This window comes from Anoplophora glabripennis, unplaced genomic scaffold (assembly GCF_000390285.2).
Source record: "Anoplophora glabripennis isolate ALB-LARVAE unplaced genomic scaffold, Agla_2.0 scaffold589, whole genome shotgun sequence".
NCBI classification, from domain to species: domain Eukaryota; kingdom Metazoa; phylum Arthropoda; class Insecta; order Coleoptera; family Cerambycidae; genus Anoplophora; species Anoplophora glabripennis.
In genome coordinates, this window is record NW_019417707.1 from 121,494 (window position 1) to 133,012 (window position 11,519).

At 35.2% G+C, this 11,519-nt stretch overlaps 1 protein-coding gene across 1 annotated transcript; it reads left to right on the top strand.

Moving 5' to 3' along the window:
• The first annotated feature begins 227 nt into the window (after window positions 1–227).
• Window positions 228–11,519, top strand: LOC108915320 (transcription factor SPT20 homolog). Its single transcript, XM_018721315.1, has 8 exons — window positions 228–263; window positions 1,071–1,253; window positions 2,260–2,634; window positions 3,559–4,545; window positions 6,711–6,834; window positions 7,064–8,017; window positions 10,657–10,881; window positions 11,068–11,519. Exons 1-8 carry the CDS (start codon window positions 228–230, stop codon window positions 11,217–11,219), a joined length of 3,036 nt encoding a protein of 1,011 aa, XP_018576831.1. The 3' UTR covers window positions 11,220–11,519.

The following is an 11,519-nucleotide window of genomic DNA, read 5'->3' on the forward strand; positions in this document are numbered from 1 at the left end:
TGTCATTCATTTTTCAAAATATACGCAAATATTTTCCATTTTAATTTTCCAAGTCTGCACTTTGTTAAGAAGCAGATTTTAATTCAGTGTTGTTGTCAAATGTGTCACTTGTAAACAAATTGTACATCTATATATTTTTGTTTTAGAAGAAATCAAATAATTTGAATAATAGCACGATTGATATAAAAATGTGGGAAGCTGAATGTTGATACTGAGTGGCATTAACGATGCAAAGCCTGGAGGCAGCATGTGAGGAGGGTGAAGTATGTATATATATATATATTGACATGACACGTATTTTTGACATTATCGCTGTTAGTCCTACATTCAACATACAAAAATACAGTAAATGTGATTGTTTTGCACTCGGAAGTATTCTGATTTTTTGGTCCTACCTATTTTGTTTCACAACACAATAGGTAGTTTTTCATGTCGACAAGTATATAAATTTTTTTTAATTGACTCAAGTGAGGCATATTTTGGTAATAATTGAATGTTTTTCTATCATTTTGCCATTCGAATTTGTCATAAGGAGAAATCAAATTTGTTCAAAAATTCGTTGACCTTTGAATTGTACAGGTTTTGAAAATATTAATTTTGGCCAAATTTTCTGGGTACTAAAATTTTGTGTTGTTTGTGTGTTTTTTTAAAGAACAGTTGTATATTTTAATATATTTTTTTATGAAACTCGTACAGCTTGATTCATATTTTTTAATAAAAAGTCTGTCATTTACGATTGGTGAAATTTTACTATTCATTTATTTATTACTATTTCAGTTATTGAAATAAATTTGAAATCTTTAAAAAATAAGTATTTATTCCCTTGTGTAAAATTCTTTAAAAAATTGTGGTTTTATTTTTCTATGTCAACTTGAACATAAAAATTGATGTAGAAGACATGCAAGACATTTTTTCTATGTAACTCCCATAACAGCCCAATTTATAGCTGAATACAAAAAATTGCTCTTGCTTTATTATTTCTTTATCATAATGAACCATTTAATTACACTTACCTTCAGGCGATATTGGATAATATTAATTGAAATTTTACCAAGGCATATCTGTTTTAGCGTTCAATAAAAAGGTTTAAATCAAGTCGTTCCTCCTTACCTCTGCTACGCCCCCAGGAACCATCAACGTCACCACTGACATCACCCAAGATCTTAGGGAACCCCCCTCCAAAACCTACCATTGATATCTTCGCTAAACTATTGGAATTATATGAAGAAAGCGTTAGAGAGACTGAAAATTCGGTAAATATTATTCTTTTAATTGATTTGTTTTTAATTTTTTTAGTTTTTTGACTAATTTTTAAAATTTATTTATTGCTAACTGCCACATGTAACACAGTAGTAGTAATCTCGATAGTTTTTCAAACAATTCTTTATTTTCGTGCTTAAGGTATCTGTCAGTTCCAAGTTCTGTCACAAATTAAATTAAATTGGTTTTTCAGAAATTTTCTTCGCCATTTCTTTTCACATAAAAATTGCGAATTTTGATCTAAACCTTTACGTTTGTCATGACAAACCTGTAATGTGGCGACTCCATTATTACTACACAAATGTTAAGTTGTAAATGTCAAAATTTGACATTTCATTTTGACACTGTGTCACATCTATTTTAAAACTTTAAAATACAAAACAAAGAGGTTCTATCCCATTTTTTTTGGAAAACTGTTTTTTACTTTTTTTTTATTCATAATGGGGAACACAGTATCACATTAGTAAATTTAAGAAATGTCAATTTAATGATTTAAACAATTGCCACTCTGTCAAATGTGTCGCATTGTGCTGCCACAAGTGGACAAACACAGGGACAAATCTACGGAACAGACGAGAAATAGCATAAGAGATGATTTAAAAGACTATGGTGGCTACTAATGTTTTATTTATCCAAGATTTAGGTTAGGTTACATTAAATAGATCTCACTTTTTTCGTACTAATTATATACTTAAATAGCAAATTTGAATTTAGTGGACCAACTGAAGACTTGTCTTGATGGTGTTTGCATTTATATAAGTTTTAAAACAACTACAAAAAAAAATATTTTTGGTGCATTCGTGTCTTTTTTTATTAAAAATGTGTACTTAGTTTTGGTTGTTCCAAGACAAATAAAAATGTACTTAATTTTTTGCCCTTGGTAAAAGTTGGCAACCCTGCACTTAATAAATAAAACACTGCTAAAAAATTGTTTAAAGTTTATTAAAAATATGAAATCCAAACACATGCGACGTGGATTTTTATCGACACCTTTTTTAGGGAGGTGTGAAGTATAAGTCTCTACTGTTAGAGAAACTCATAGCGAGAGAAAGACTGAACACGCTAATTCTAAACCTGTACCCCGGCAACAAAGGTTACTCCTTGGCTTTTAGAACGCTATCTCGTACCGATCCCAACTACACTGAAGATACTGCCAACATGATAGAAACCAAACAGTGGCCTTACGAGGAGGACGACCTTCTTCGATACATTGACAATGAAGAGCTTCCCCCTTTCATCATAGACTTACTAGAACCTCAGTTTAGTTACCTGTTCTACAACGGTTGCATCATCGCGGAAGTCAGGGACTACCGTCAGGCTTACCCTCATTTTAAGTGTGATATTCATCATGTTCTACTCAGGCCTACACTTAAGGTAATAACCACTCAAAATATTTTCGTTGCGCGTTAAGTTGTAAGTCCTAATTAGGTAGTTCATCTTATAATTTTCGAGTAATTTTAAATACGGTATAGTTCATTCATTTCGCTGACATCATTGTTAGTACCTTGTAGTAATTTGTTTGCAACAAAATAAATAGGACGAATCTGCAGTTTTAAATTTTGGGCTCGGTGAAAATTAAAAATAAAGTTATTAAAACATACTAGTGTTTATCGAAAAATAGAATTGAAACAATTTACAAATGACAATCTTTATTTTTTCCGATAATGTCAGGTTTCACAACATTGCAAATATTTATTTTTACGTGTTTCAAAAAATTATTTTGCGAAAACTATCGAACCGATTTTAATGAAATTTGGTGATTTGTTTTATTATACTCCAAAGTTTTTTTTGCCGAAATTAGAATGCCCTTGGAGCAATTAAAATATTTTTAAAAAATGATCCAAAAAACTTGATTATTTTGCCTTTTCTTCATCGATTATTGCTATTTTGCAACATCGGTAATAAATTTAAACATTTTTAACTTACAGTATCCTGTGTAAAATTCAATTCTAAAGCTTTTTTCCATTTCAATATTCTTCCAAAATGCATAGGTTCCAAGATTTAAGTAAAAAACTCAGATAAAATAAGTATTTTTTCAAATTTTTTTAAACATTTTTGCAATTTTGAAAATGTTCCGGACCTCGCCCAGATCTAGGGATCTACACTTTTATTATGTGGGTTGTACTGAAGGTATCCCAGCAAAAATTAGCTTGCCCCGTCTTAATCCAAGAAGTGGGATATTTCGACAGATCCGCCCTGGTCTATAAATAAATGCCTGTTTTTAAGGCGTTTTTATTAAAAAATATTTGACCTTCATTTATTTTTAGCTTATATTCAATTTTTTTGTTTGTTTTTTAGAGTCTTTTGGCGGATATAAACAATATAGTAGAGGAGAAACCTGACTGGAGTAACGAAGAAAAGGACCAATTGGAAAGTCAAATATTGATGGCGAACGAACCTGCTTTATGCCTAGACCCCGACAACTCCATATGCGAACAGGTGGCGGAAATCAACAATCGCAGGCACACGTGGAACACTCACAAGTTCAGACGGATGGCTAGGAAGTTTTCGCAGGTGACGGTGAACCGCAAAAGGAAACTGGACCAGTTCACCCACCGCCCGGGCCTGGAACTGTACGATTTCATCTGCCAGTCCAGAGCGAAATCGAAGATGGGACCGTCGCAGAACTTACCCTCGAAATATCCGAAGAAGACTCAAGAAGACCTGAAACCGGTGCCGGTACCGAACCTAGACTCGCCCCTGCTGAGTCCCCCGTCCCAGGGGGTCGTCATAAGGGAATTCAAGAGCTACAAGAGCCCGAAGGAGACGAGCGACTGTTCCCCGCAGTTCATAGAGGAGTACGTGCTGGAAACGGACATGCCCTCGAAGGAGAAGGGGAAGTCGCGCATATACCATATCAAATTGTCGATATTCCAGAGACCGTCGAATTCCGAGTACCTCGGAGAATTATATCTGGACAGGGACCATAAAAAGGACGAACAGAATGGTGTGGCGTGCAGATTTTCTCTGGGATCTCGCGCCAATGCCAATCGGTACATACATCAGTTCACTGAGATTTTCACGGAGAGCGGCAGGAAGTCCGTGAGGATACGTTACGGGCTGAGCCCGGGATATATAGAGCAGGTGGCCATCGCCCAGGCGCAGGCGCAAAAAGTACAAACGCAGGCAACTACCCAGGCGAACCTAGCGCAGCAACATTTGAACCAGCTGAGTCATTCCTTACAGAGTCAGGGTTGCAGCACGCCCGTCGTTAACGGAAGCAACGGGGCGAGCGTGAGCCCACAGAGCCAGGCCGTTCAGAACGCGACTGCTGTTCCTATTCTGGTAAGTTCTGTGTACACTAGAATCTGTGTTTGAATTTCATTAACCCTTTCATGACGAATAAACGACGATAGTCGTTCAGAATAGTGCACACACACGGAATATAAAAATTAGGACATAAAAATACCCAGTACGGCAGCTGTAACAGTCGATTTCTTTTGTGCATTTGCAAAATAATGTGTATTGTTTATTAGTGGTTTCGTTGAAATATTACACTCGTTGAATATAAAATTTGAGATATAAAAATAGCAGTGGCGTAACCAGAATGTACAGTTGGGGGGGGGGGCTAAAAATTTTTTCTAGCAAAAAAATCGAGTTAAACAAAATTTCAGGGTTTTTAGGTTATGTTTTCAGTTTTGACTTATTTGATTTATACTTTTTATTAAAGAAAATAATTTTGTGATAATTTTTTCACTATAATGATTTGATTTGACAATCTCTCCAGTTTTGAGGTTAGGTTCGTGGGTTAAGGTGTCAGATTTGGGTACAGTGTGGCACAAGGTGTGCGCTCTCGGAAAAATTGTCGATCGAATCTCTGTACAATAGATATTTTTCATTTTTTTTTATTAATCCTTAATTTAGTGAGTTTAAACTTAGTTAATGTTAGTTTTGAGGTTAGGTTTTTTAGATTCAAATTCATGGTTTGGGTATAACATGTTACGTAGGGTTCTATTGAATCTATTTCGTACCTTTGGCATGTAAAAAAACTTTTTTCCAATGTAAATTTCGTTTAAGGCTTTTAGGTTAGAATTAATAATTTTGAGGTTAGGTTTTTGAAGAAAAAACATCAGATATATCATCAAGGGTCATAATAATCAATTTTATTGATAGCAGATACTTTTTAAATATTTTTTTCTACAACTGAACATCATATTTAAAAATTTTGCCTAGTAGAAGAAAATTGTGGTACGCCACTGGTAAAAACATTTTTTTAATATTTTTTTATGATGCACATTTTATTTTCAACAAAATTACCCTCTTGCGTTTTATTTGTAGCTCTTGGAATTTTTCCATAAATAAAACTTTTGTAAATACCATTTTTTCCCGCTAACATAGGAAAATAAAAATAACAAAAACATTATGAAGTATGCTTTTACTCAGCCACCGAACATGGTCAAATAGCATTGAAAAAAGAGTTTTGCATTGGAAATGATATTAAAAAACTAAATTTTTTTAAATTTTTTAGTGCCCTGTACCTTGAAAAAGAAAACCCGTAGAGCATAACTTTATACGACAAATATTTTTTTTTTTTTAAATAAAAAATCCGCCATTTCATTTATTCCCAACCTTTATGTTACACCCTGTACAATAAAATTTCCAGGGTTCTTGTTTTTTCAATATCACCGCAAACAAGGCTGAAATGAAACTAAAGCGGATTTCCAAAATTTAGTTTTTTTCAAATACATATTTCGAAAACTAATCATGTAGGCCTTGATTTTTTAGAGGTGTAATGTTGGTCCCCTCAATATGCAATGCAACTTTACCCCCCTTTAAACTAGTTTGTATCTCTTACCATTTCCGAGATCCCTGTAGTGAGAACCAAAGAGTGACCGCAAAGAACCTGTGATTTTTGCCCGTTTTTTTCAGAATTTTCAGTCGCAAATTACTTGCAAAAAACTGAAATGAGCATAGCTATTAGTATTTTTAAAATTTTAAAAATCACCCCTACTTAGGGGTTGAAAAAATGCCAAAAATAAAGAATTTGAATATTACCAATTGATATAAAAACTATTAGCATGTGAATTATCTAAATATATTTAATTTTTTGGAATTTTTACAATTATGTCTGATATTCTCTATTTTTGGGGATGATTCCACCCCTCAGCGCGCTTAAGGGTGGATTTTCTAATTCAACATGCTTATTTCAGTCATGAGAATCTTTCTTTGTGTCAAGAATTATCCGATAGAAAAATTCACATGCCAATAGTTTTTATATTTATTGGTAATATTCAATTCTTCATTTTGAGCGTCTTTTCAACCCCTAAATAGGGGTGATTTTTGAAAATTTTCAAAAAACTAAACGCTATGCTCATCTTGATTTTTTACGAGGAGTAATTTGAGACCAAAAACATATTTTTATCTATTTCCTTTATTTCTCGTCGAATTGTGAAAAAACGGGCGATTTTTGCGGGCACTGTAACACGTAATAAGGATAAATGATATTTTAGCAGACCCATCTGCAAGGAGCCGCACAGGTTAAAGCTACTTCGCAGACGATTTCAAATCAAGAATTAGCAATAAACGCCTTGGCTACGAAGCTGATGAACTCTGCGCAGCAATTTCAAGCGGCCGGTAAGTCTTCCTAAGTATGATTTGTACGCTAATTCATAGCGCTGACAATTTCCAGCTTAATACATTAATTGCAGGTACTTACTGCTATTAAAACATTGTTAAAAATATGTGGTAGTAAAGAAAACAAAAAAATATTTTTCAATACGTAGAGGTTGTGCTGTTTTACACAAAAAAACTTATTTCCTCCCTAGAATTCGGTATTGGGCATTTAAACCGATATGTTTTCCAGCTAACGCGAAGCAGCAGCAGCAACAGCAGCAGCAGAAGTTGGTCAGCAGTAACGCTGCTATAATAAACCTGTTGAATAGTTCTCCCGCGAGTAACATGAACAACGACGCTAGTGCGGCAGTGGTGAACGCTATCAACAGCTCGTCCCTGTTGCCGCATCAGATTCAAACTATCAATCAAAAGATTCTGGCTCGTAAAATGACGATTCCGAGTGTAGCTAACGCGCGAGTGCTAAACCACAGTAACCTGATCACGTTGAACAACAACCGGATGAATCTGCAAGAACTGAACACCCAACTGAGTCAGCAGCAACCTCAGACTATAACCCTGACGTCGGTGAATAGTGGAAATTACACAAACTTCACTACCGTTCCGATTAAACAGCACCAAAGGATTTTAAGTAATAGTTCTAGTGATAGCACCAAATCGGCAGTGTTGTCTGCCTTACTGGTGGGTACGCCCGCCGCGGACAGACCCGACATCGTAGGGGCCAACACGAACTCTTTACTCACAGAGAAATTAGGCGGCGCTTCCAGCAGCACCGCCCAAAGCACCACGCATTTCATCCAGAACCCTAAAAGCGGTCAGTCCTTCATGGTGCAATCGCCCAAGGCCAACACAGTGCTTAGTCCAATGTCCAGTCCTCCGCCTCAAAACGCCAATACCATTAATGTTCAAAGTCTCAATTTTGCTCAGTTGCAAAGCATCCAAGGCTTGCCGAACCTGCAAGTGCAGCTGCCGGGTTTCGCGCAGCCCATCTCCCTGAACGTCTCCACCACGGGAAATATTCAGGGGCATCCGACGAGTCTCATTGTGACGCTTCCAGTTACTACAGCTACGCAGACTTCGAATACCATCACGCAGGCCGCCGTCAACACTACCGTGGCCGGGGTCAACAATTTGGGTGTGGGGGCGCAAACCGTCGTTCTGGCCAACGCGGGTACTTCAAATTTAGGTGAGTTCATTGTTACAGTTTGAAATGTATTTATACGCTAATGCAAAAAATTAAAGGGTCGAAGGAATTTCTGAAATTTTTCCGTGATTTTTGACAGACTGTATTTAGGGTGAAAAACGGTTGTATCGGGAATTAAAAGCTCTAAGATTCTAGTTTTTAGATCTTTCGGTCGAAATTTTTTAGGAGCTACGGTGATTATGCAATTCTAAGAAATATCGCGACAAAAAAATTTTGCAAGTCCACCGACTTGGAAAATTTTTTTTCAGCTAAGCTTCAATTTCCTTTTTTTTTTAATTTTAATACGACCATTTTTCATCGAAATATCGGATTTTTAATGGAAAAGGATCCTTTTGTCTTCGATCATTGATATCTCGGCGACAAATGGTCGTACAGAAAATTGAAGGGCAGTTTTGAAAACTGGAACAAATTTCCTATAACATACTATCGCAACTTTTCGAAAAAAAAATTTTGTTTCATCTTTCACACAAATTTAAAAAAACTGGAAAATAAGGGTAATTTATGGTTTTTTAGAAATTTGACGGCTAAATTAGAAATATTCACGAAACGACAGTCAAACTTTTGAAAAAAATTAAAGGGTCACGTTTTTGAGCTTAAACAAATCATGATTAAAATTTTTTTTGAGGTTTTCTCACATTTTTACCGCAAATAACGTTTAAATTGATGAAAAAAAAATTTTTTTTTTTGTTTTTTTGGAAAACCTTCCAGACATTGAAGAAAACAAAATCCAAATGTTTCCAGCACACTTCTGTTCATCAACTTTTAATTAAATTAAAATTAAAGTTGACTCAAACCAGATTTCGACCCTGTTTCATAGCGTTTTTTAAGACAAATTTGGAAATTTCTAATTAAATTTTGTGCAGTCTGTAATCACTTAAAAACAGTTTTTTCAAAACTACCCTTTTTCTTCTTTGAAAAAAATTTTCGAAAATTTTTTTTTTCAATTGACGTTATTTGCAGCAAAAATGTGAAAAAACCGCAAAAAAATTTTTTTACATTTTAATCATGATTATGAAGTGTTTAAGCTCAAAAAACGTGACACTTTAATTTTTTTCAAAAGTTTGTCTGTTTGAAACAAAGAAACCGTTCTTTAGATTAAGATAAAACTTCACAGGGTTCTTCTGGGTATATCGAACTGTAAAAGTCATGCTTAAACATTAGTCATTTCGTAAATATCTCTAATTTAGCCGTCAATTTTCTAAAAAACCATAAATTACCCTTTTTTTTCCTGTTTTTTAAAATTTGTGTAAAAAACGAAAAAAAATTTTTTTGCGAAAAGTTGTGTCAGCATGTTATAGGAAATTTATTCCATTTTTCGAAACTGTCCTTCTGTATTCTCTGTACAACCATTTGTCGCCAAGATATCGATGATTGAAGACAAAAGGATCCTTTTCCATTAAAAGTCCTATATTTCGATGAAAAATGGTCGTATCGAAATTTAAAGAAAAGGAAATTGAAGCTGAATAAACAAGCTATTTGGTCCATGCAATGGCTTAGTTGAAAAAAATTTTTCCAAGTCCGTGGAGACAAAAAGAAAAAAAAAATTTGCAAAACTTTTTGTTGCGCTGTTTCTTAGAATTGCATGAAAGCCGTAGCTTGTAAAAAATTTCAACCGAAAGATTTAAAAACTAGAATCTTAGAAATTTAAAATGCTTTTTTTTTTTAATTCCCGATACGACCATTTTTCACCTAAATACAGTCTGTCAAAAATCATGAAAAAAATTTCGGAAATTCTTTTTACTCTTTAATTTTTTGCATTAGTTTAATTATTATGACTTTAAAAATTTCATAGCCATTTTTTGATAAATGTGAACAATATACAGGGTGTTTTCTAAGTCCATGTCATAACCACGGAATATCTAGAAGCTAGTTTTACGGATGCGAAATTCACTGATTTTCGTCAAAATTTCACAGTTTTTGATGTAAATTGTTTAATCGCTGGAATATCTTGACCTTTTGCAAATTTTGCAGAACAGTTGAAATACAAGGGGGGAACCAAAATAACACATTTTCATTTTAATTGACAAAATCGGTCGGTCGTCAACTATCTGTCTCCAGTAATTTCAATTGATTTGCACGTAGTTAATAACCGACAACCTTAATTGATAAGTGAAATGCACACGACGGACCAATGACATATCTGTGAAAAAACAAATTAAATTGTCTACAATACACCACCATAAACACCGACGGATAGGAATTAATTACTCAACGTCCGCACGATAAAGGCAACAGTATACTAACGTGACGGGAACATGAAAAGCATTCTAAGCCAGCGGCTCGCGCATGTGCGCGGTTGACCCGCTTGGCACGTCATTGAATTGCGGCTCTCCCTGACAGCCCTAGTTATAAACCCTAGATCGTTAAATTAAAAAGAGATTTATCTATTTTTGAATAATATACCTTTTTTGTTAGAAATAACATTCTTTCAAAGTACTCAGTGGCGTCATAGTTCTGGGGTTGTGAGAAGTGTATTTTTTCCCCCTGTACCTGAAAAATGAGTGACTTTATTCATTAAAGCTTCTCCGGAAACTATGATATGGACATAAAAGACACCGCGTGTCAGATTAACGGAAAAGTTCATGATTTATAATCGTTAACGAGACGTTTCTCATTGTCAGCTCAATTAGTGACCTCCGGTGTGAAAGCGTTACCCCAACAAGGTATTAGGACGTCTACTTCTGTTCCCCAAACGGTGTCGATAGCTCAGGGGGGCCAACCGTTTCAGTTGATCACTCCCCTGCAAAGGTCGAGGACACAACAAACTTCGGGCACCCAACAAACTCTGGCTTCCAGGACCCTCCAAAGAACACCGATAACGATTAAGATGGCTGCTCCCAACGCAAGTCAGTTGACAGATTTGCAGTTAAATTTTGATAATTGACAGTCATTTTTACTAGTACATCTAGAGAAGTAAAGTCGAGAACTCAGAATAGTAATGCATGCTTAATTTGCTAAGTTAACTCTATTTCAACTCTAAATTAACTGTGATATAACTTAAAAAGCTTTTAAAAATTAACGTTTTATCTCAGATGTGTCGCAAGTTTCGCTGCCCTCGAGCTCCGCAATAGCAAGCCAACTGCAGAAACAAGCCCAGCTGCAACACTATCAGCAAATCTGCTTAAACCAACCTAGCATTTTGGGGAAAATTAGGAGGAGGTCGAACGCGTCCGAGCCGCAGTAATAGTAGTAATCTATTTTTTTATTTTGTACATTACATTATGAACTAGTCTCATTTCTGTATAATTTTTTTTCCGGAATACTTCAAATGCAAAGTACTTCACTAACACAAAACTGCCACGCATTGAAGTGTTTTCGTATGTGGACATCAAATTTCGAGACAAAATGCTTAAGAGGGCACAAGGCGCTATTCCAGTGCTGACTATCGGGGTCTCATAAGTAAAAACAATTGGCCAAAATGACGGGAACACAGTCTAAGAGGGCTCTATAGCAAATGGGCAACTAGCGATACATTTTTATAGAT

Bases quoted from the DNA above. Each gene is read 5' to 3' on its own strand.
- LOC108915320 (XM_018721315.1), top strand. From the start codon at position 228: ATGCAAAGCCTGGAGGCAGCATGTGAGGAGGGTGAA. The intron at 2,635-3,558 runs GTAATAACCACT...TTTGTTTTTTAG, and splicing joins TACTCAGGCCTACACTTAAG to AGTCTTTTGGCGGATATAAA. The intron at 6,835-7,063 runs GTAAGTCTTCCT...TATGTTTTCCAG, and splicing joins GCAGCAATTTCAAGCGGCCG to CTAACGCGAAGCAGCAGCAG.